Below are 26,894 nucleotides of genomic sequence, written 5' to 3'. Positions count from 1 at the left end.
TCTAATAAAATTTGTATCATTAATTATTATGATATAAAAGTCGTTCAAAATTTTATACAGAAAAATATTTAATATGAATTAAAATTAATTATTCAAAATTTATATACGAATTTAAAAATTTTCCGTGGTAGGAGTGTGTTAAGTTAAAATATTTCTCCTGAATACAATCACTGGGATAACGCGAAATATTCGCGTTATAAAAAAGATGACAATAAACGAAAAAAAATAGAAAAAAAAAAAACTCGAGTCATTTTACAGGAGCTAAGTAAATATAATTTATAAAATATCACATGATATATATATGATCATGAATTCATCGGATCAAATGTTGACTTATTTCAAATGTGATTTCACTTTGCTTGTGAAAACATATAAATGCATTATAATAAAAATGTGTCTTCTCTGTTATAAGTCTTTTAGAAATAATCATTTTATTTTCACTTAGATACCCTGGTTTCAGTTGTAACTTTGCTCGGATCTGGTAACCTGACAACTAATTGTGCACCGTTTTGCATTGGTCTCGTGCCATTAGACGCGTTTGTTTTACCTATTATTGGTTGAGGAACAGAAGGTAAAACTTTCTTTGCGCCACTTAGTTTAGGTGAGCAACACTGTTTCTCATCGTAGTCGTTTAAATTAATATTTGTATTTGGAGGTTGGTAATTAACAGTCTTTGCTGGTGTACTATGTTCGTTAAAGATACAAGCAGATCTTTGTTCGATCGATTCAACAACGTTTGAAAAGTTTTGTTGATGTAACTTCATGGCATTATTGTGATCATTTAAATTGCATACCAATGAATCCATGTTGCTCTTAAACATTTGATCCTTTTGATCGCCTTTGTAAATTGGTGCTGAGAGTTGAGTGGAATTTGTTTTATTCGTACTCTTGTGACTACTGCCAGAATAACTGGTTATCGATTCGTTGCAAAAATCGCTTAAATATGTTTGATTCATATACCAATTGTGTAGACGATGATGAATTTCTGGAAACTGTGGCCTTCTATTAGCTACTTCGTGCCAACATTCTATCATCAAACTGTAGATCATCGTTGGACAATCTTCTGGACATGGCAGCAATTGACGAGAACGTATCATGTCGATTACTTCTTGATTGTTGTACCCATAATATGGCTACAAAAAAAATATAAAAATTAGCAAGGAATTATTGTGTATGCGAAAATAAATGTATAAATAATGATTACTTACTTGTAACCCATAACTATAAATTTCCCATAATACAACACCAAAACTCCAAACATCTGATTCTGTAGTGAATTTTCCATACAAAATTGACTCAGGTGGCATCCATCGAACTGGCAATAAACTCTTAGATTGAACTCTGTAATAGTCACTACTATAAATATCACGAGACAATCCAAAATCAGAAATTTTTACGGTCAAGTTGTCTCCTACTAAACAATTTCTAGCAGCTAAATCTCGATGAACGTAGTGATGACTGGCCAAATATTCCATACCTATAAAATCATTCAATGAAAAACAAATTAAAAATTAAACTAATCAATTAGACTTCATTTGAAATAAGCTTTGATTTACCAGAAGCTATTTGCAATGCAATATGAAGAAACTCTGGTTGTTCTAATATTTTTCCAGTTACATTGTTCAATGGAACATCTGATCTCGGTGAATGACAGATTAAAAATTCATGTAAATCTCCTTGCGTCATATATTCGAATAACATACACATTGGTTCTCCTTTTAATATAACACCTAACAAACAGATTATATTTGGATGTCGAAGATCGGTCATGAGATCGACTTCTCTTTTAAAATCACTTTGTGTTTTTGGACTTGCATTTTCTTTTAGAGTTTTTACGGCAACGTATATTGGTGGTTCGCATTTATTACCAGTTTGCAGCTCGCCTTTATATACTTTTCCTGTAAAAAAAAATGCAAGTAAAATATTATTATTTTATATATATGAAAAATATAAATTAATTTATATATATATACATAAATTTTTTATTTACCAAAAGCACCTTCTCCAAGTTCTTGTAATAATACCACGTTGTTTGTAGTAAATTGAGGTACTCTGTTATTCGAAGTTCTACTACTACCGCTACTTAATGTTCCTGTACCTGGAGTCGTGTTACCGGGTCCAGCTAAAAGAGAACTCATTTCCATCGGTTGCGTAGTACTGCGTCTTCCATCATATATGTTTTTATCGCATTGTATTCCAGTTAACATCTACACAACAAATATTTAGTAAAATACAAAATTATTCAAGGTTATTGATTATTAAATACTTTTTATACTAACTTTATTCGAGGGTAAGTGATTCATTTGTCTTCTGGATTTTCTACTTCTGTAGCAACAGCAATAACAAATAATTATAGTAACAAACCCTCCCATTAATACAAAACCAACAACCGCATAAATCCACAAATTTTCAACTGTAAGATAAAAATGATAAATTTGAATTAAATTGATTAGTCATATGTGTATGTGTATGTGTGTAATGCACTGTACAATAACTTACCACATTTAGGTATATGACAAAATTCTTTTTGCATTCTATTATTAGCGTCAACAAAACACCAAGGTTGTAAATCTTGACCACTTGGATTTCTACAATAAGAATGTCGCCAAACAGGGTATTTATGAATCATTAATAGATGAGACCATTTCAAGCAAGGTCTACCGCTAATGCTGGTGTTCACAGCACCTCGATAAGATTCTCCGTTACCCCAATAACAGTATTCATCTATTAAATTAAATATACAAATACATATATTTATTTGTACGCACAGAAATTATTAAGTCATTAAGCATGGAACGTCCAATTAGTTCGAAATCAGAAATTTCATATTTAACGGCCTAATAATTTGTAATAATAATAATAATTATACTAACTTTCTTGCACATCATTTTCAGTTGAAATACTAACGCTCAAGCAATCTTGAGCTTCTGGACTGCCTTTGAGTGGTAAATCAGAGCATTCGAGTAAAGGCACTTGTCCGATAAGTGGATGTCTTTTCGCTATAGCATATTCCGTTCTACATAATTCATTTTCCAACAATTCACATTCCTCGCGACATATTCTTCGCAATTTTCGATTCATTTCATTTTTATTTGACGAACGAGTGTCTCCATAACTTTGATTGATTATTTTCTGATTACCTCCCTTTCTCTCTTTGCTTGGATTAAACTCAAAACCAGGACCTAAAGTAGGGTTTCTTTTTCTACGAAGTCCATGTGTTCTTGTATAATCATCTACGGAGTCCTCTCCTTCCCCATCTTCTAAATGTTCGTCTTGATTCGATTGAAGACGATTAAACAATTTACTACTGAATTCAGAGAATTCGCTATTCTTTGGTTTAGGATTATTTGGTGGATTTCGACAAATAGGAAACGTTGAGTAACATAATGATGGTTTGGCATAGCTTTCACAATTGGAAGATAAATCACTATAAAAATGTAATTATTATTAGTTTAAATATTTCTCGATATAGAAAGAGTATTAATTAGTGAAATATTTACTTGGAAAAGTTTATAACTCCAAAAGCTTGAATTAATTTGTCTTCAAGTAATTTTTGGGTCATTGGATACAAAATGTAAACGGTCTGATTTCCAACAAATTGTGCACAGGTTTTACCCACGTAGGTCTATAAAATCAAAATCCAAATATAAAAGATCTTATAATATGGTGTTTTTATATTGTATTAAATAATTATTTTGTTTAGAAGTGGAAAGATTTACTTCGCAAGTTCCTTCATGATTGTCTTTCTTTCCAGGTATTGAATTCATACCGGGAAATCCAGCAAAATTGACCATACCCGATGGTACTTGCATATTGACGTTTTTAAGGCCACTCAGTGTACTAAAATCCACAGTGCTTGACTGGGAACTAGTCGGTTGTGGACTAGGTGATAATACATTCAAAGAATTTGTGGGTGCCAGATGAGAGATGTGTGGCGTTGACATACCAATCCCTGAGATGTCCAGTCTATTAGTATTATCCATTCTAAAAAATACAAAGAATAACAAATATTCTTAAATATATCTCACATTTTCATATTCATCATAACATATCTTTTATAAAACATAAATAAAAGCATGATACTTAACTCTATTTAGAAATTAAAATAAATTTAACAAATATATATATATATATTTACTTAAAAGAAAATGATTACATAACCTCATACTATGAATAATAATAAACGATAATACCAATATAATGATAAATAAAAATTATAAAAATAAAAAATATTAATATGACAAAAAAAACACATCTTTTACAAGATATAAATAGTTAGAATAAATTAGACAAAGATATAAGAATAATAAAAATAATATTGCTTTTTTATGTATTTATTTGAAAGAAAATTATTACATAACCTTATATTACGAATAATAATAAGCAACAATGACATAATTATAAATAAAAATAATAAAAAGAAAAAATATTTGTATCTCAGAAAAAACATGTTTTACAAAACATAAACAAAAACATGAGACATAACCCTATTCTGAAATTAAAATAAATTTATTTGAAGAAATATATTTTATGACAAAGATAACAATAATAATATTTTCTTTTGAAGTATTTATTCTAAACAAAAAATAAAATTACGCAATACATATAGTTGTTATATAATATTCTATCGCGAATAATGATAAAGGTTAATAATGAAGATAGCGTCACCTTCTTTCCGAAAAGTTAGTAAGGTTATTGGCGATATATAACGCTCGTATAAAAATACATGTATTATTTAACAATGCTAGGTACAATAGTAGCTTCATTATTGTAAATTTAATTATCAAAACATTTAATATATATCAAGCGTTAAAAACACATATATCATTTAACACCACACCCGCGGAGGCCATCGGTAAACTAGAATTCGGCGCGCTTGAGGGTTACTAGAAAAGGTTATCGCGCGTTTCTTATTGCACATGCGCAGTATAATTTTACTTGTCAATTGTGAATTTCAAGAGACGCGCAATAACTATCCAGTCAATAAAATATAAATTGTGTTTTTATAACAATCTCTATAAAGAAACGTATAAATAAGTGATTAAAAATATATATATATAAATAAAAAGATGAATAAAGTGTGATGATTACCCTTCGATAAAACTAGAACCAGCTGGTAATCCGGATGAAAATTCGTCGGTGTTTGATGTTGGATTATCAGAATGGACAATTGGGCTAACTGGAGCTGCAAAAAAAAGGTTTTTATTAATAATCAAAAATATAATGCATGAAAAATTCTAGTAAAATTAATTGTTTTCATTTATTTGTGTGTGTATCAATATCATTATTTTTTGTTATATTAATTTGAATTATTATGCATTAATAGATAATTCTCTTACATTGATTTGTTTTTTTGCTTATTGCTTTTGATAATTAAAATGAAAATTTTATAACAATTTGTTATTTCTATATTCAGCAAAATATACATATATATACTAATCATTTATTTAAAAATATTTATCAAATAATTAGAAAGTATTTGATTTTTTATTGCAATTAATTATGGCGTGAAATGCAAATCTTCGATGATTACCAACAAATTAGTTTTAGATTTTTCGTTTAATCGGAACATGTATTTGACGATAAAACGATATATATGTATATATATATATAAAAGTAGTACAGTATACATACTCATTTATTAGATGTCAAAAAGAAAAGGAAGATAAGGGAAGTACATTTACGATGATAGAAGCAAAGATGAAGGAGAAAACTTCAAAGCTTGACGCTTCGTATCATCTTCCACGACTCAATTTAAGTGTAATATCATCTTACCGCGATATCCTTTGCTCATCCCCCTTGTTCCCCTTTCCACCCTGTTCTTGTTTCTCTCTTTCTTTTTATATACAATTACTGTAACTTTAGTTATAAGTTACATATACTATATACTCTTCTCTTGTCGTTGTAAAAAAGCAGAGCTCGCATAAAACTGATGTCCTTTGTAGTATCCATGTAGTTTTCAAATATAATGGAAGTCACTCCCCCTTTGTTTCTACCCATTACATTCCTGTTCTTTTTTCTTCTCTTTTCTTTTTTTTGTTTTTCCCTCATCCCTTTTCCTTTTTCTCATACACGAAATAGAACAAAAAAAAAAGGGAAACAAGAAATCTTATGTTAGATACTTTCTAAAATACAAATATAGGTATGTGTACCTATATACTACAAGTTGCTAAGAGGCACGTTCAGTTATTTACTTTGAGGTAGTCATGATTCACTGTAGTACTGTAGTAACAGTATAGAAGAAATAGAGTCCCCTTGGTGGTTCATATTCGAGGGTAGATTCAGATTTTTGATATTATTTGCTTTAGGCTACTGCACCAACTGATTCTGTATTTGAAAGAGAACGGGAGAGAAATAGAAATAAAGAAAAACAGAAAGAGATAGGAAATAAATAAGAGAAAAAGATGAAGAAGAAAAAGTAGAAGTAAAAGAAGAAGGAGGAGGAGGAGGAGGAGGAGGAGGAGTTCACGAAGAGAGGACAAATATATAGGGCCTCTCCCTAAAAACCAATTCCACTATAATAAACCCAAACGATTACCGTACCAAATTGCTTTCTCTTTTGGTAGAATTTGAAAAGGGATGGTTGAATAGAAAGAGAAAGACATATATCAGGGTAGGGGGATGGTTGAGGGGTAGAGGGGAGCAGGAGAAGGAGGAGGAGGAAGAGAGGTGGAAGCCAAGAAAATCGTTTGATGTGGTTTCTCCTTTTTGGAAAAGTTCGTCCATTATAATACCAGGAAAATCGTTGGGCCCCCATTTAGTCTGCCAACTACGTAGGAATAGGTACGTGTACTGTAGTCGTTTGAAATGTCACTCAGTATTAACTTAAACCGAATGGGGGGGTGGTACCCTCCAATTCATGGTTTAGTTAATTTTTTTTTCTTATTCCTATACGAATAAAAGTCGTATATTTGGGTTGACAGGAAAGTTCCTCAGTGATTTATAAAAATATAACTTTTTAAGTATATATGAAAATGTAGTCATCTATGGAGGTAATAAGGAAGGAAAGAAGGAAGGGAAAAAAAGAAAAAAAGAAAGGAAAATCGTTGGAAAATAGAATAAAAAGATTTCCAACTCGCAATACGTGAAATTTGTTGTTCACTTTTGGTCTTTTCTTTTTCTCGTCAACCTCTTGAAAAAACAAAATGAAAGAGAGTAAGGCAACAGCTCGCTGGTTCGGTTCTGCACGTGTTGGTATGGTGTGTACATATGTGAGTATAAGCGTGGGTGAAAGGAGAGGGGGTGGGGTCCATGAGGAGTTGTAGAGAGAGATCCGATCTCCCCCCTCTCGTAACATACCTTGTCTCACGATATCTCACGATCGGTTGATCGAAGGGGCACTTTGTCACGCCTCGCTGAATTCGTCTCAATCCCTGCTTACATCGAATGTTCGAGAGCTAGAGAGTAAGAGAGAGAGAGAGAGAGAGAGAGAGAGAGAGAGAGAAAGAGAGGGAGATATAAATCGTCCCTTGTAAAATCTACGCATACGTTTCTTACTCCCAATGTTTCGAATTCAAGTAAGAATAATAGTTCAATCTATTCGATCAATATTTTTTTCCAGATTTTTTTATCAATATTTTGTAGAATAAATGATACGTTTATATATGTAGGATATTTTGCTTAATCAATAAGTAATTATTAAGTCGCGTAATAATTTAAATATTTGTTTTAATTATTATATATATATATATTATGTTATTTAGAAATATTTTTTGTTTGGTACAATTAAAAAATTATATTTTTGTATTAGTGTGTGTCAGGATTTCTACAAAATTATAAATATTACAATATTCATACATTGCACACAAATATTATATATAATCATTTATATCAAATAAATATTATTAGAAAAAAGGGTATATATATAGAAACATTCATACTAATAAAAAACATACCCCCAAAGAAATAAAGACAAATATTAAGAGATAGTATCACAGAGAGAAGAAGCAAATTCGAATTTAACGAGATGCGAAAGAAATTAAAGTTCCAATGTCACTCGACATTAAAGAGAAAGAGAGAGAAATCGTGTTTTATCTTTGAGTAACATTGATTGATCTTCTGCAGTCATCTGATGTAGACGAAAGATAAGATCTCATCTTAAGCACATTAATTTATTTTTCTTTTAAATCTCTTTGGAACAAGTTTGTTGTCCTTTCACGGTGCGGACTAAGATTTTCTTTCGTTGCTTCTTCGTTCATTCATTTCCGATGATAAATTTTCACAAACACACACAGACACTTGCTTGTGTAATACTTATACAAATTTTTTCTCTTTCTTTCTCTATACGTTTGTTTGTATTTGTGGTTGAGGGAGATACGTGATGCGTCCTGTGTCGTTACGTCTAGTGCGAACGACACACCACGTAGTCGATCCAAGGCATTATGTATCGCGAACAGGAAGTGGAAGAGATAAGCAAGAGTCGTAGTCATTAATAACCCCCCTCTCCGATCCTCTTTCTATGCTCGAGTTGCACTCTTTTCTGCCCACACTTTTTCTCTTTTTTATTATTCTTTTTTCTCCCTCTCTTTCTCTTCCTCTCTTTTTCTTCTTCTTTTTTTTTTCTTCTCTTTTTAATTTACATCGGTTTCATATATTTGTAATCATTCATTATTTCTATTTTAATTATCGAAATTACAATTCCCCATTATCATTTATCTCTTCTTCTTCTTTTTTTTTGTGTTATCTCGATTACATATTAAGTCAATATTTTTAATCATTTATTATTATTATTTTTACGTGAAAAATTCTAGTAATTATAATATAATTCAGTTCATCTGTATCTTTTTAATTTTCTTTATTATTTCTTTATCTTTTTTTTCGTTTCTATATATTATATTCTCTTTTTCTTTTTTAATAGTTAATCTTTCAAGTCGCTCAATGTCCAACGTTCAGGATAAAAATTATGGTTTTTTTTCGTAGCGCATCAGTAAGTTCTCTTCTTGCACGTAATAACGAGTAAATATGACACGATGGTCAATGACTTTACGTCGGAATGAAAAAGTGGGAAAGTAATGGGAGCATATATATATAAAGGTTCGTTCAAAAGGTTTGAGTAATAGAAACGATAAAAACTACGAAGCTTCGCGTAATAATATATCTATGTGTCCTAAGTGTACACACATGCGCATACATATAATATGTGTATCTATATAGTATCACAAAAGTAATATAAAAATGCGAAAGCTCGTAGGTTCTTAGGAAAAGGTAGATAAGCATTTAAGTAGGGAGGATGATAAAATAAACCATTAACTTACAACGTTCGTAGTGACATTACGAAGAAGGTAATGTAATCTAGCCTAATGTCGTCCAATGAAACGCAACCATATTCCGGCTCATGTATCATGACTAGTATCGCGTGGTTTTATACTATTACGCGAGTCACAGTATTCAGGAGAAAAAAAAAACTAAACATGAAATGAGAGGGAAGAATGACAGAAAAAATCGTCATCAGATATATATATATATAAAAATTTTACATAATTGATAAGAAAATTGATCTTTGAGATAATAAAATCTTATTTCAACAAGAAATGTATTTTAAATAAAATACTTAATTATGTTAAATAATTATGACACGATGAATGTAATAATTATTACAATTATTATATATATAAATGTGTACGTATCATAATCTTTTCGTTCTTACTTTGAACCATACAGAAAAAATTAAAAAAAAAAAAAAAATAAAAAGAAGGAGAGATTAATGAAAGAAAAAAATATCATATATATATATATAAGAAAATACCTAACATCCCATTCGATCTTATACTGAACCCTTTTCACAGAAGTCGAGAAGCATTAATCCACCCTTACATATCAGCAAGAGAAACTTTCATTTGATCTTTCCTTCTCTCGAAGTTCGATCGATCTTTCTAAAGAATTATCTCGAGAGTAATCCATGCGATTCCGTGAGATCGTAATCGTGTTCGGTACCTTTTCCTATTCGTTCTCTCTCTCTCTCTCTCTCTCTCTCTCTTTCTCTTTATGGCAAATTACCGGACAAACGGTTGCAAGGGAACACGCCACCCTGAAATGCCGCTGTCTCGTGCATACGTTACGAGTCGTCCTTTTAAAGGGAAACAGAGAGAGAGAGAAAGATATTTTGTGTGTTGTGTGTGTGTGTGTGAAAGAGAGAAGGAGTAACACTTTACAAAGAGAGAAGAGTTGGTAGCAAGAAAGTGACAGTGAAAGAGAAAGAGAGTGAGAGAATGTATGTGTGAGAAAGAGCGAGAGAGAGAGAAGATTTGTCTTTGATAATCAACGGATGTCTCATCCATCTTGGTCAAAGGGGTCAACACTTTTCCGTGAGCGACAGCACCGGTCGCGGTACGGCTAAATGCATTATTCATGAACTCGGTCTGGTAAGTGTTGTCCGAAATTCAATTCAGTAGTGTGCCCCACGAAGACCGTGTACGTGATTTGCCTCCCACTGGACGAACCAACGAAGAGAAGCCAAGAGATGAAGAAGAGGTTACTACCAAGAGAAAACCATACTTACACTTATGTTATACTTTACTTTGTGTACTCATGTGTATGGAGGTGTGTGTCTGTGTGTGTTTATGAGTGTAGTATGTACGTGCGATGTTACTTGTCTATCCAAGTTCACTTTAATCCAACTATTGAACAATATATTTACTTAGATTCAATTTCAAGGAATTTATATGATGGATCTTATTTATTTTTCTAATTGAATTTGTATAGGTATGTCGATTTATGTATGATGATAATATTATGATAGCGAATTAAGTTAATTATTGATTTGATGTGCAAATGTAATTATCGAACAATGTATTTATTTAATTGCATTGAATATAAACAAACTTATGATATGTTAGATATAGATATTTGTTACGTATGTGCAATTGTGCATATGTATATTTCATGCATATAAACAATCTATCGTACAATAATAAATATTTATCCATTATAAATTTTGTAAAAACTTTATATTAGATTTGATATATTTTGAAAAATATGGTAACGTAAGAGAGATAGACAAAAAAAAAGTGATACTTATTTATGGTACTTTTATACCAGTCCCAAATGGAAGATGAGAGTATGTTTAATGTGTAGATAGGAAAAAATGAAAGGGGTCTAGCTTTATTATAATTTCATGTAATTCTGCTAATGGAGATTAGCCGTCGGTAGATGGCCGTAGAATAATATTAAGGAAAAGCTTTTCTTCCTCTCTCTCTCCCTCTCTTTCTCTCTCTTTCTCTTACCTTCTTTTTCTTTCGTATATATACGCACGCATATACGGACTTCCTTTTATTTTTTCTAAAGGACGAAACGCGAATTTAAACCTTAATCCACCTTAATATGCACTAGGATTATTTTTCATGGCGCGCATCTTTGTCAGACTAACCATTAGAAAATGGTCCTACTCTAACGGTTTTAGTCTCAACTGCGAGCCAAACGGGTCTCCTTGAAAAATGCATGGTACGCCGAAATTTTAAGATAATTCTCACGTTGTTTCTTCTCTCTCTCTCTCTCTCTCTCTTTCTTTCTTTCTATCTTTTTAAACCAGATATCGCAGCATCCCACTATTACGGCTAATCCGATTTTCTCCACCACTAAGATATTCTCCTTTTTATTGTTATTAATCTTCTCACTACTGGTGTATATTTTGTTGTTGATAGAACAATTATGGGAAACAACTATTAAGACTTTTCTTCACGCAAAATCTGAGATAATTTTCATTTAACTGTATACAGTGACTTATACTTATCAATTTTATTTTACCTTCCATTTAACCTTTCTTTTTTATACATTTTTTTTCTAATGTGATAAAAAGAAAAAAAAGAAATCACAAAAATGTATCTATACCGAGTAAAAATATGCGAAGATAATTCAATACACGGTTTATTAATTGGGATTTTTGAATTTTCAATTTTCCTATCGAATATATCTCCCACAGTCTATCCGAATAGTGGTTTCGCACGAAATTCAATATCACCACGGAATTTCGACGATTTTGTGGTCACCGTTAATTGGCTCGATTTGAGTTTATCGATACATTCATTTCACTTAATATTTTAGAACTTCATAATCAGGTTTTTATTCTTTTTCAATAAATAGTTTTTGGAAATTAAAAAAGTATAAATATGTATATATTATACCACAAATAATTGTTTAAATTTATAATTTTTAATACCAACACTTGTTTTTGAAAATAATGTCTCAAACGAATAAATGCTACTTCTTTTTTTGCAACTTATTTATACATGTAGAATTAACCTTTGTCATACATGTACGTAGATATATAATTTATTTTATAATATATTAGGCGTAGAAATTAATTAAAATGTATATGTGAAATCTTGCCATCTTGATTATTAATAGTTTTTGTTTTGACCAGTTGTCAAATGTGTTTCATAATTGTAAGTATTGGTACTTAAAATTTATAAAATGACGGACGATTATTTACTTTTAAACCAAAGTTAATAATCAAAGCACTGTGAATGATATTTCTACACCTGATAAATAATTGTGATATTTGTAATATGTAATATGATGATAGTAAAATTTAATAAAAGAATTAAATTTACGATTTATAAAATATACTATAAATAATTTCCAAAAATATATTTGTATATATATATATATTGTGTGTAAATATATAATTCAATGTATTCATTGTAACCACGTTGATGATTTTAACAGTCGTGTTGAGAGGATCGGGGATCCGATCATTAACATTTGTTCGTTGTTCCCATCAAGCTTAATGACGTATGCAAAAAGGTGTCCGACGCATAAAATTCGATTATGGACCGTACAAATTTTCTATGTAATTATACGAGCTAACAGTAACCTTGTGTGTTCTCTCTCTCTCTCTTTCTTTCACTGTTTTACCAACAGAGAATTATCGTGAAATACCAGAGTATGTGTTAGTGTTGGTAGGAAAACGTGTACGTGTTTGGGAATATTTGCACCCTTTGTTCCTTGATTTTCCGCGAGTGTACGTTGCCTTGTCCCAAAAGAAAATTAAGGATAATTTTAACGAATAATCCTATTACGGTGAAAAAGAGTCTACTTTACTTTTAAGTAACGTTAGATTTATTTTCTAAAATAAATTCCTTCAGTAAGGTTAAATTGTTAACCAAAGTAGTGTAAGTATAATAGTATTTGGTGTGTATAGTGATCGATCTAATGATACTGGTTCACATCGGATTACTTACTGAGATAATTAATGATAGTGTAAAGTGAACATGATTAGTAACATGATACGTTGTTGTCGACTTTTTTACTAATTTAATTGACGTTTTATTAAACGAGGATGTATCTACCTAATTAGTATTACGTGCGTATTTATGTATATAGAGAGAGAGGAAATCAATTACTCGATGAACATTATAAATGATACCACCTACGTTATGTACAGTATTTAGGTATATACAATTTATAAATCAATGTGGATACTAGAATACGTTCCGATAATCACACGATAATATCCCTGTTATTTAACACCACATCATGATCGGTTAAAGGACCGGTTTTCAATTTCGATTTCGAATTCTACGTTCAAGGTTATTTAGTTACTTTTCTTTTTCTTGATTTCATTTTATGACAATTATATACAACTTATTTTATATTTATTTTCTTTAGGTTAATATTAAATTAATTATTGTAAAAAATATTACTCGTGTTATATGTCTGTAGTTTGATCGGTTATGGTATAAATATATCTAACATAAGTATATATTATATTTACATCAGTGGTGTCAAACACGTGGTCTGCTAGATTTGGGGATGTGACCTGTGAAGTTTGAAGGGTTGATAGTACATAAAAGACCTTTCTTTTCATCTTTTCTGAATAAATCTTTCATGATAATTTTGTTTTAATTAAAATAATATATTACTCATCTCTTTATATTACAAAATTATTTTGACAAGTTTGGATAATCTTAACGTAGAATCAAATACGTGAAACCGTTGTTCAAATATGAATTTGACATCACTGATAAATACACATAAGTTGTTTTTTATTTTTTTAGATAAAGAAATATATTACCCATACGTATACTAAAATTAATCATCAAAAAATAATGTAGACTCCCAGAATTTCAATCCATCATTCAAACAAGTTTAGATAAGCCTAGAGAGTTTAACCAAATTTGTTAACCCGTGTAAAAATACGAGTTTGACACTATTGATAAATAAGCTGTATTTTTTTTTTTTTTTTTAGATAAAAAGAAAATATATCATCCACGCGTATATTAAAAACAAACATAAAAAAAAATAATACAGACTCTCTCTCTCTCTCTCTAAACTTTAACCAATAATCATTTTGACAAGTTTAAATAGTCCTACCGTTAAAGTAAATTTATAAACCCATATCCAAATATGATTTTGATACCACAGATTTACCACACATAAACTGTCAGTAAATTTACCGTTAACCCGTGAATCACATGAGAGAAATAAAGACAGATGGATATATAGATAGAGAAAAGCCAATCTATATACAATTCACGGAAGCATACGTGGCTAGAAGGTACGAATGGAATACAGAAAAAGAGAAAAGGAAAAAGAGAGAAAGAGAAAGAGAAAGATATGAGGGTGAGATGGTCCCCGGGCAACGAAAAGGGGTGGTAGGGAGGGTAGGTGACGTCCGGTAGGGAGAAGGTTTGTCGGAGAGAGTTGGAGAGAGAGAGAGAGAGAGAGAGAGAGAGGTAGTGGCCATGTTTAATAAATACATGACCGGTGCTCGGTTGCATAGTTTACACAGTCGAGCGATTTACTATCGTCCATGGATGCGTGAGCGTTTCCACGGGCCGTTGCGTGGCCTTGGGATTATCCCAAAATGTCGATGCCGAGAGGCCGTACTACCTACCAACCAACCAACCAACCAACCAACCCCATACCATTCCCAATTTATCCGTTTTCCCACTTTCCAAAACCACTGAACCTATAGCTAACTCACCCCCTCCAGCCCACCCTCAACCCACCACCTCTTTCCGTTGGTTTTGCGATCGCACCAAACCCTTTCTCTCACTTTATGTATATGTATTTGTATACACATGTGTATAATCCTACCTCCTCCTCCTCCTACCCCCCCACCCCACCCCACCCCTTTTTCTCCCTTCCTCTCATTCTCTCTCATACTCTGAAGAGTTTCTGTTCTAATGGACCACGATGGACACACTGTAAAGGATGACGTATCTCTCCCTTTCCTGTCTATACGAGATACAACAACATCAATCAGTCAGATCAAAATCGATATTTCGGTAAACGTAACGTCAATCTCCCTGGGTTTAATTCTTGAAATTTGTATACTCTTTAACATCCTACTACGACTCGTTTAACGGATTATATTGACTCGGGGAACAAGTTTTTTCGTATTTTAGTATTGAAGAGAAATAAATGTTTATCCTTTGTAATTTTGTTATTTGGTCAATCTTATCCAAACGGTTTACAATCCAATCTATTGATTTACCTTTTTGTTTTTCTTCTCAATAAACTCTGCATTTTGTTCGGTAAATATATCGTGCTAATTTGTTCAGTAGATGTATTAAACTAATTTGATAAGCAATGCATTCCTCATTAGGAATTATTTGTGTACACAATAAACACACAAATATCTTTCAATCATTAAGAAAAAATAACCATCGGTAAAATAAATTTTCTACGATTAATACTCGTCACATATTCACAGTTAACAAATGAATAGTTTATCTTTATAAATCTTTCGCGTTTAGTATTATCAGAAGTTTCGTTCGAACTCATTCATTTATTTCCCCCATCACCAAGCACCTACACCTACACCTACACCCACACCCACACGCACAATCCATCCCTATCCCTGCCCCTCTCTTCAACTTTAATATACATAGAATATAACGTGGTTGCACGTGCACGTATTATCGTTATCGTTTCTAGTCGAGAATGGAGGACGATAAGAGGATGTTATCGGTGAGATCGCAAAGCGAATCACGCTTTTTCCGGTCTGTGAGAGTACCGCAAAGGCACGTATCACTTTTGTGTATATGTCCTTTGCATATATGTGTGCAAGTGTAGATGTAGATGTAGATGTAGGTGTGAGTATGGAGACGAGTGCTTAGATAGAGTGCCTAGAGAGCTCGATGAACGAAAGTGGGGAGGGGGAATAGTAGAGGGGCCAAGGGTTAGAAGGGGGACGGGGGTGGGGTGGGGTGGGGGTAGATAGAAGGTATAGTAGTTGGTGTTATACGGATACTGTATGCTCGTACATAGATCCTGGGATAACAAGCGTGGTCCCTCTAAAAGCTGGGATTAAAGGACTCAACAATCCGCATTTCGTGTAATCTCGCATGAATCTTCATCGCTTACCAAGGACTAAGAGGACGAGAACAAGGACGAGGCTATACGATGTAACGATCTTCTCTACCATCTTTCTCTCTCTCTCTCTGTCTTTTGGTCTTGTACTCTCTTACTCTGTCTTTGTCGTATGTGCATTCCCTAAATCCATTGAAATAGTTCTAATCTAACAATAAGATTCCCTAATCTTCTGTTTTTGAAGATTATAAGAGATATTTGATTACTATTGCGAGACATTATTGAGGAGGTGTTTCAATACTTTCTTGTTCGGGGGTTTAGGTTTTGGAATATAGTTATGAGAACCGATATAATTTTAATTCAAAGTTCAATAGAAAATCTTTTGTTTTAAAAATGTTAGGAAAGATTTGTTGATTATCGGTACGATAAAATATTGAGGAGAGTAATGTCAATGTTTTGTTGTTTGTGGTTGGATAGATGATTTGGTATTGGTGGTTTTAGGTTTTAAATTAATTATGAAACCATGTGTGATACTTTATAATTATAAATTATTTTTAATATATATTATTTTAATCGTATCCAAAATAAGTTAAGCATAAAAATAGCGAACCGTAATAAGAAAAACACAACAACGTTGCGAACTTTTAACCGTACTTACGGGGGAAAATTTACGACGATGAAAGTTTTTTTTAACTTTTTCTACAAAATTATTATTTCACGCTTGCCATTGTTTTTATTTTCCATACTTTTTCTTTCGCTCGTTTCTCTCTCTTGTGTGTATTTTTTTTTTCTTTCTTTTTTTTGACGTAAAAGAGAAGTTAGGGAGTAGGATAAGGAGATAAGAGAGTCGAGATTCGCGCGAAAACGTCAGCTGCTTAAAGGGAAACGAAATCACGTTGAGGTTATCGTTGAGAGTGTTGCCCGAGGCAGGTAGAAAGGTATATGTTGTATCTTACAGGACTGAGAGTGCGAATGGTTGTGTGAGTAATCTTTCTCTGTATTAGTGAATAAAAGAAAAAAAAAAAGAATAAAGGAAGGGAAAGATAGGAAGATAGGGGAATATAGAAGATAACGTAGATCAGAGGATAGAATCTTTAGGCGTTGATAAGTCTACGAGAAAAAAAAAGAAGGTAAAAAAAAATGAGCGAAAACAAATCCTTTCAAATTAGTCGAGTTAGAATTTTTAAACAATGAATGATGGGGATCATTAAACACGAATAATCTTAAAACCATTTTTAAAGACGTTTTATCGTAAAGTTTGAAAAGAGATTATCCATTGAATTGAAAACTCAATGGGGAGAGAGAAAAAAAGAGAAAAAGAGGGATAGAAAGAGAGAGAGAGAGAGAGAGAAAAATAGGTAGATAGAAATATCTAACAGCAGTAGTAGTACTAACAATAATCATTGATCCGTACGATCGGTTGGTGGATTAAAGGTAAAAGCCGATCAAGCTCTTAAACCGATACCCTTTCTAGGATTTATTATCTATCTAGACCGTTAACGAGAGAAGAAGAGTTTGCTTATTGCGGACTCGCTTCACGAAAAGTTTTTAATTGAACGGAGAATCTTGAACAACGAGGAAACTTTTCCGAAAGATTCAATCTCACTCTTTTTCTATCTATCTCTCTCTCTCTCTCTCTCTCTCTCACTCCCCCTTCTCTCTCTTTTGCTTTTTTTCTTTTTCTCTCTCGTTTATTCTGTTCTTTATCTTTCTGTCTCTGTCTTTTAGGTTTGAAAGGAACGATCTTGGTATCACGTAGTTGGATGTAAGTACTTAGATACGCGGTGTAATTACATAATTAAAGTTGGTATATACCATGTAGTAGTGTTTAATGTGTGCACGTGAGTTGCGTATATAGTAACATTTCCTTAGAGAGCGTGTAATTACATATCTAGTTTGGAAAGTTTATATCATCGTGACAGAAGTGATAGAAGCCTTCGAGCTTTCACCTCCAATACGATATTCTCGTAATCTCAAGAGAACGAGAGAGAGAGAGAGAGAGAAGGAAAAAATTGTGGTCTCGGTTTGGTTGACCCATAACTAATATAAATAGAATATTTATGGGATGGAAACAAACGTTACGGTTTGATTTTGTATAATTGAATAGTAAATTTAATTCTGAATATATATATAGTACGTAATCATTTTAAATTTCAGTCTTATCAAAAAGTTTCTTATTAACATAATTCGGTATTTCTTAACATATAATTAATACAGATTGAATATAATATAATGTATTTAATGAACTGTATTATTACAATTACGTGTTGAAATTTAATAGAAAGTTAATACTCAATGTAAAGTACTAATATAAATAGAAGTTGTAATTCTTAGTACAAAGTACTCTAATACAAATATAATTTATATATAGGGTGGATATTAAAATTTTACGTGCAGATTGTAAAATTTCATAGGAAAATTAATTTTTAGCAAAAATTTTTAAACGTATTAAACAAATTCTTTTATGCAATTAAGAACAAAAAAAGTCATATCACAATCGTGTCATCGATCAATAATATAATATTTTTGTTTTAAATATATTAATTTTAATAATAATAATATAATATTTAATATATTAAATTATATATTTAATTGTAAAATATATAAAATTTTCATTTAATTCACAAAATTGTCTGTTTAACAAATACGAATATAAAATTATTCAGTATCAAAAATATTTTAAAGATATTAGAAATAGTTTTAGGTATGTAGAAATTACATAGATATAACGTAGAATTATTGAGCAAAGTCATGTACACGCGTGGCTTGACCGTTCCAAACGTTATACTCGAAATTATCCTTGGTGGGCTAGAGAGGTTTGTACTACGGTGGTGGGTGTACGCGAATGTGCCCCCGTTCGCTATATCGTTCTAACGGCTACAGGATGTTTCACCCGGCGTGTTAGTAATTACGTTTCGCCGCGGTCGTTTCGCTGATGACTTTAGGCACAAACGACGCGAACGAGAATTAATTAATCGCGTTGATCCTACTAACTTCAATTAGTACGCGCGCGAGCGAGCGAGCACTCCTGTGTTTCCTCGTTCGTAGAAATAACCCCTGTCCGTTCGCGTACCGAATTATTTTCTATTCCCGTTTTCATTCTTTCATTCCTTTGTTATTTTCAAATATAAACTTTAAAAACACATAAAACATTATGCAATAATACGTAATTTTTATATCATTGGTATACAGTTACGTAAAATAATATGACGTAAACGTGTTTTTCGTGTTCAGACGTAAACTGAAAATTGATTAACAATTGAGTAAGCAATGGAACATTGTTCATAAGAATATTCCAAAATTTCAATTATTGCAATTGTTTAACTTTAAAAAAACATGTCCATACGATAGCTCGTGTTTTTTCTTTTCTAAACGTTTCGATTTATTTTCATATATTTTTATTCTTTCCACAGAATGTGTATCTGTAGCGTTAAAAAAATAATAGTTAAAAAAAAAAGAACAAGAAAAAGAGAAAAACAATACAATACAAATTAAAAAATCTAACCCAAATCTCAAAAGTATCCTTTCGATACTTAAGCATGACTGTAGTTCCATGATTTGAGATAAGGTCGACCTTAAAGCCGTCTGCTTGCGTTTAGAATTTGCCTTTGCCAACTTTAGATGAATGCCGCAGGCACTTTGGCAAGATTTCTAACTGAATTTCCGTTACCAAGTTAGTGAATATTTATCACGTTTATTTTATGCTATTCCTATTAAATTAATATTTTACGCGAATATCGATTAGAAAGTAAACAAACAAACAAAAAAAAAGAAAAAAAAAAACAAATGTAAAAGGTTTTTTGAAAAGAAAAAGAAAATGTTATGATAAGTTAGAACGTTCTATGGAGAGTTGGATTAACCTCAGAATTCATGTACAATGCATTTGTGCGCATATATGAACTCTTATGTATACGTGATTACCTACACACATACTATACTTCACTTTATATGTTCTAACTTGGTCATAAATTGAACAGCAGCATGGTAAAGGATAACCCAGTGTTGATTCCTCGTGGGAGTCATGTGCAGAACGTGTTCTATGAATACAGACATATGTACTTACATATATACACGTGTGTATATGCATATATATATTTATACCATATAGGAACATTCCAGTTGCACATACCAACCTGTGTCAGGAGTATTATTATAATATCTCGCATGGGGTTTTGTATATTTCTCTCTTTTTCATTTTTTGTGTGTGTTTTTTTTTTTCTTTTTAACAATTCTAAGTAGGAAGTTGAGTAAACACTTAGGAAATCCACAAGCCGGAGTAGTCTAGTGTGTATTCATAGGATTTGGAAGATAATCAAGTTCTATACCGCTTCTCTTCGTTAAAAAGCCAAAGGCAAGAGGGATAATCGAATTAGAACTGAAGCGTGGACTCGGACACCCTTTTAGCGAGGACGACGACAGCCATTTACCTGTCTCGTCGTCAACGTGTTGATAAAAATAGACTAGTTCTATATATATATACAGGGTGTCGCAAATTTTGACGAACAAACTATGAAACATTTAATTTATATAATATTTTAAAAAGAAGAATATAAAATATTGTTTTGTGTGTAAAGTTTTTAAAGAAATGTTACTCTGAAGCAAAAATTGCAAAAAAAATGCAATAATAGAAATTTTGGAATATTCTCATAAACAACGTTGCATTGCTGCTTACTCAATTGTTAATCAATTTTCAGTTTACGTCTGAACACGAAAAACACGTTTACGTCATATTATTTTACGTAACTGTATACCAATGATATAAAAATTACGTATTATTGCATGATAAAAAAAAGATATGTAACCTATGCAGACACGATAAACACAATACAACCATACCGTATGTTTTGATGGAAAATTGAAAATGTATTCGTAACCCTTTATTAAAGTGCTTCCTGACCAACTTCATAAAACATTTTCTTCTTCTTTTTAGACGTAGACTAAACTCTTGTTTTTTGGTCGTTTAAGTTTGAGACACCCTGTATATAGTAAGGAAGAGAAGCAAGGAAGGAATGAAGGGCAACCTCCTCGTTTTAACAGTCCTTCGTACTAACAAAAAATTGACTTCCATGAAAATTCATCATAATCAAGAGAGAGAGAGAGTGAGAGTGAGAGTGAGAGAAAGGAAGGGAGGCGGTTTTATGATATTAGGTTTCCTCCTAAATTCGAAGGTTAATTTAGTTTATCGTTAAATGATTTCAAATTTTTATTTATAAGTATCAAATGAAGAGAGAACGATAAAAAGGTAATTAATTCTTACGAGAAAGTGGTCCTTCTTATTTAGCTTCGAGCTATGAAACAAAATTGTTAAGGTAAGTTAAAAAGTGAAAAAGAAAAAGAGAGAGAGAGAGAGCGATAATAAGTGAATGAGTGAGTTAAATAAGAGTGTGTAAATTAGTGAATTAGTGTATGAAAGTGTAATGAGAGAGTTAGTGTATTAAATTTGTTGAAGTGTGTGAGAAAGGAAATGTATGAGTGTATATAAGTGGGGGTAAGAGAGTGAGAATATATATGAATGAGTTGGTGTGAGAATGTGAGGTTATATGAATGAGTTATCTGTGTCCTTATGAGAGAAAGTGAGAGTTAGTGATTATACTTGCTTATGTGTGAATGCTTATGTGTGACTATGCGAGAATGAGTGAGTGTTTACGTGTTAATTATGTGAGATAGGGTGAGTAAGAAGTATACTTGTGTAATTGTGTGAGAGTACGTGAACATTTATATGTAATTGTGTGAAAGAGGGTAGAGTAAGATACTTGTGAGAGTGAGTGAGTGAGTGAGTGTACTTGTGTGTCTGTGAGTGAGAATAATTTTGTATTTGTGTGTGAAAATGAGAGTGAAAGAGGGAGAGAGATAGATAGAGAGAGAGAGAGAGAGATTCGTTTACAGGAGGAAGTAACTTCGCGACGTTCTCAAGGTGGTAGGCACCACCCTGTCTAACAAATTCTAATCTAATCTTGCGTGGGCGCCTCGGCTAATGCGCGAACTACAAGGGGGTACCTTCAGTTAGTGAGAGTGAGAAGGATAGAAAGATGCAAGAATATTAAGCTGTCTATCTGTCCCTCTCTCTCTCTCTTTTACTCTCGACTCCTTCGAAGGAGTCTGATAAGGTGAAAAAGGAAGGGATGACTAGTAGGAGGGGATGATGGTAGAAGACGAACTTTAATATTAGCACTCTGCAAGTCAAACTCGGCGTTGCAAAATTAAAACTTCTTACGGTCGTGCGTTCGTGTGTCGAGTGGTTCGTCGTGTAGCTTTTTCAACCTGACGAACAATTTCAGGAAGAGAAAAAAGAGGAAAAAAGAGAGAGAGAGAGAAGATTTTATTCCTGGCTTTGAAATGCTCAGAAGTACCCCCCGGAAGATCTTCTTCCTACAGCTAAAAGAAAAAAAAAAAAAAAAGACGGGAAAAGGAAGAAAGTGAGAAAAAGAGAAAGAAAAGAGTCAGAGGGTGTGTGTATGACAGAGAGAGAGAGAGAGAGAGAAAAAATTCGGAGATTACAAGGTGGTGATTATAAAGGGTGGGCAGTGTTAGGGATAGAAAAGAGGGGTTGAAGAATACTAAGGGCTCTACCGAATCCCCAGTTTTTTGCGTGAAAAGAAACTTAATCGGCTTGTTTGCATGTCCAAAGTATTAACGGTACTTTGAATTCGTTCAATCTACATGTGTATAGGTAATTAATGTATGTATGTATGTATGTAAGTATTATTATGTATGTTAATAATAACTTAACATTTAATATAGTTCAATGTGTGTGTGTATGTATGTGTTTAAGTGTAAATTGTATAAGATTGTACTTATATTGTATTTATATGTTTGCGTGTATTTATACAATGTGTAGACTGTGGTATGTTTAAGTTGATATTTAATTTCTCGGACGAAAACGCGAGTTGATTAGCTCGTGATTACATTATTCAATACGTAAGCGAATAAAGCCGCGAGCCGTTTGACGCTGGGAAATCGAATTAGAACGTTTAACCCCGTATCGTGATGTTATATTACGTAATATATAGGGTGATATTATTAAATAATATTATTTATGTTATTTACACGTTAGAGATAATATATGGGAGAATAATCTGTAAAAACTTTCAAATATTTGTAATATTTATCGTTAATAAAATTTAATATTATTAATGGGGTTTGACATTATATAGGATTTATCAAAGGTGGTTAACAATTATTCATTTTTTAATTAATTATAGTGTGAGAAAAGAGAGAGAGAGAGAGAGAGTTCTTTCAAGAAATATAATATATTGATTATAAATATTATTTATGAAATTTTCCAAAGTGATTCTTAAATATTACAAAATCTTTTAATGTTATATAAGTTTTCTGAAATGATAAAAAATCCAAAATATTTATAAAATATGTTTCACTATTAATAATATTATAATTAATATTAAAAAAGTATTCATTTAGACTTTTTTTTTATGTCTTTTGATTACTCGGGAGAGCTTATAGAAAACATTTTGAATACTTAATTAATGTTTATAATTTAAAGTATTACATTAAAAATATTTTTAATCAATACTGCAATGCTTATCTTGTAAAATCTTTTATTACGTTTTCCAACTCGCAATTAAAATCTATTCTGTAATCTGGTAATGTTTAATGAAGACGATCAAAAGGTAGCTCTTGAGTTCATGGTTAAATCGATTCGTAGTAGAAAAAAAAAAAAGAAATAAAAAAAAAGGATGATTCGTTTGAAAGAGAAACGTAGATAATAAAAGATCGTCTCAAGTGTTGTCGATTTTAAATGAGTAAATAATTAAGACTCATCAAAAGTGTCTGATAAATAATAATTTAACAAATAAAATAACAAAAATGTGTGCAAAACATCGAGAATTCGACTTTAAATAAGTAAATAAGTATGCAAGTATATAAGTAAGTAAGTATAAAGTTCATGAAGTGTAACCTTCAACAGAGGGTAGGTAGGTAACGCTTGAAAACGATTAAAGGTTTCAGCTTTTTCGATCGTCCGCACGAAGACTACTTTTCGAAGCGTTAATGCGAAAGTTCCACCCCCTTCCCCCCCCCTCCTCCTCATACCTAATCCCCCTTTCTCTTCTCATCCCTTTTTCCCCTCTTTTTTCTCTTTCTTTTATACAAAAGCAGTGGCTGACTGTAAGACTCTCGAAACGAAGAGTCCTTGTAAAACCGTCTTGATTTTCTCTTTTCACGAAAAGAGAGAGAGAGAGAGAAAGAAAAAAAAAAGAAAACGAGAAAGAGAAAGAGTATTACTCTGCCTCCCTCAACCCTCCCCCTCCACCCCACTTTTCTATTCATTTTCTCTCTCATTCTATTCCTTCACCCTTGTCAGACTAGGTGCTAGGGTGGAGTTAGAATTCACAGGGAATGTCGGGGAAACATTTTACAGAATTCCGCGTCGCGATGCAAACGTTTATCGAAGCAGTTCATTATGCGAACTATGCGACAAAGTTTCCTGGACAGTTCTAAGAGAGGACGGGGCGGGGCGGGGAATAGGTGGTAAGGGGTGGAAAAAAATCTATGTATATGTATCCGCGTGGACTTGTGAAAGTGGTGTTTAAGAAGTTTCTCGAAAGAGATAGATGAGAGAGGGGGGAGTAAAGGTGGTCGATGAAGTAATGAAATCGTTTATGTTCAAGCATAAAAGTTACTAACTATATTATTGTTTAGAAATTACTATATGTGTATTAAATTGTTTTTTTAAATTTGTATGTATTGTTAACCATAACTTTATAGAAAAAGTATCGATAGTAGGGTGCGAAAAGTATACTTCAATCTAACCTGATTTTTTACCATTAAAAATTATTTCGACGTGCAAATAATAAATCATTATCGGATTAGAATAAAATAGACGAAATATATTGTATTTTTTTTTTCAATTATATAAATTATTTTTCATATTACTTCGAGATCATTTTAAATATAATTTATCATGATGAATTTGTGTGGATATAACTTTTTGTTACGAGTAAAAAGAAAAAAAAAGAACAAATTTAAGCATTGAAATCATATTTGTAGGCTGATTTATTTGAAACAATTTGAAAATATAATTTAGAAATCTCAAGTGGCTATAATAAATCTTAACGTCAACGGTTAAAGCTTTGCATATTTTGTGCAAAGGGTTTTAAATTGTTGTTTGATAACATTGTAAGATGTTGCTTTGCTTTTCTTTTTTTTTGTTTTACAAGGTATAAGAAAGGAAAAGAAATAGAGTTGAGAGTACTACTTGCCTTGCCATTTCTGAGTGGAATCGACCCGTAAAGTTCCCTCACTCTGAATCTGATCTTTACCGTTGGTCACGCGACACGAGTAAAATCCAACGTCGGAGACGTCGAGGTTCGTGATCTTTAAACGACTACCGGCTACGTTCTTAGCTGCGTGCTCGTGTGCCTGTAATGTAGAAAGAGAAAGAAAATGAAAAAGAATGATCGATTATACGCGATTTTATTCATCTAATCTTATTTAATACTATTAGGACAATTAAGCATGAAATGTTAGATTTCATAGTGAAAGTAATCAAAGTTATATCATACGTTTTAATACCTATTTTATATCTGTTTATGTTTATTCAATTATATTGTAAATTGAGATGAAATAATTGTATAGTTATATAGTATTTAATATAGAGAGTATCAATACTAAAATAATATAAAAATATGAAATATATATATATATGGATTTCTATACCTGTGCGTGAATTTTCCTAATAGTAATTTTCGGTCGTTTTTCTTCCAAAGGTGCTTCATTTTTGTACCAACGAATTTTGGTCGGTGGTGGATCCCCAACAGCCTCGCAACGCATATGAGCTACCCCACCTTCGTCCTTCGATATATTCGAGAGGGTTCTGACAAATTTTAGAGTTCCACTTTTGCTGCCAGCTGTCGCGTCAACATCGGTGCTGGAAATTAAACGAAACGAATCTAAATTGAAATAAACGTAGGAAAAAAAGGTACAAGTCGAAGAAGAAGAAGAAGAAAAAGATAAAGATGAAGATGAAGATGAAGATGGAAAAGAAAAGAATAATAGTACCTTCGCTTTTTATTTCTCGAATAAACGCTTATAAATCAATTTACGAGCGTCCTTTAGTCAACCCTCGAGTACGATCCGATGCACCCTTCTCCTCCTCTCTCTCTTTTTTCTTTTAACCTTTTAACCTTGCACCCTCCCCTTCTTTCAGGCTAGCCCCACAACACCCCCTTGACTCCGCTTAGCCTTACTGTGTGTCGCGAACGTAGGAGAAAACGAAGCCCAATCAAAAAGTGCTTTGTCAAAGACAGCATAGTAAAAGCTCCTCCTTTCACGATTTGCATCGGGAGAAGGTTCATAGAAGTCTCAATCAAATGCAGCTTCCGGTTTCTCTATTCGAGTGGGAACAATCTCGAGTTCAGTCTACTTTGTACCGATATATATATATATAAATTCAAAAATAAAAGATAATAAAAGGGAAAGAGAAAAAAAATAAAGAGAGAGTTTGAGAGAATTTGAATTTGAATTTTGAATTTGAATTTATTAAGGAATTCTATGAAAGGGTTAATTAGCTCCACTACAATGAAACTTGGTCTCATTGCAGATTCGCTTATTTAACAAATAACACATAATATAATATAAAATAAAACATATATAAGATAATATAAAATAATAATATAAAATAA

The 26,894-nt window shown here is 32.1% G+C and overlaps 1 protein-coding gene across 2 annotated transcripts in view; it reads right to left on the bottom strand.

The window, feature by feature from the left end:
• Nucleotides 1-111: 111 nt before the first annotated feature.
• The window catches only part of LOC106786823 (tyrosine-protein kinase transmembrane receptor Ror), a 208,999-nt gene continuing 182,216 nt past the window's right edge, over nt 112-26,894 (bottom strand). Inside the window, exons 3-14 of one of the 2 annotated variants that reach the window (XM_014748620.1) lie at nt 25,930-26,140; nt 25,473-25,632; nt 5,092-5,185; nt 3,720-3,984; nt 3,501-3,625; nt 2,874-3,427; nt 2,500-2,724; nt 2,280-2,413; nt 1,991-2,207; nt 1,557-1,898; nt 1,209-1,477; nt 112-1,133 (exon numbers count right to left, since the gene is read on the bottom strand). In XM_014748620.1, the coding sequence (XP_014604106.1) occupies nt 438-1,133; nt 1,209-1,477; nt 1,557-1,898; nt 1,991-2,207; nt 2,280-2,413; nt 2,500-2,724; nt 2,874-3,427; nt 3,501-3,625; nt 3,720-3,984; nt 5,092-5,185; nt 25,473-25,632; nt 25,930-26,140 (3,292 nt within the window). In that variant the 3' untranslated portion in view covers nt 112-437. Of the gene's footprint in view, nt 1,134-1,208; nt 1,478-1,556; nt 1,899-1,990; nt 2,208-2,279; nt 2,414-2,499; nt 2,725-2,873; nt 3,428-3,500; nt 3,626-3,719; nt 3,985-4,668; nt 4,867-5,091; nt 5,186-25,472; nt 25,633-25,929; nt 26,141-26,894 lie in introns of those variants that run through there. The other variant, XM_014748621.1, reaches the window with a different exon arrangement.

Source organism: Polistes canadensis, unplaced genomic scaffold, assembly GCF_001313835.1.
Source record: "Polistes canadensis isolate GaletaPanama2010 unplaced genomic scaffold, ASM131383v1 scaffold_84, whole genome shotgun sequence".
NCBI lineage: Eukaryota > Metazoa > Arthropoda > Insecta > Hymenoptera > Vespidae > Polistes > Polistes canadensis.
The sequence above is the reverse complement of the archived record's forward strand: the minus strand, read 5'-3'. Positions and strand labels throughout refer to the sequence as shown.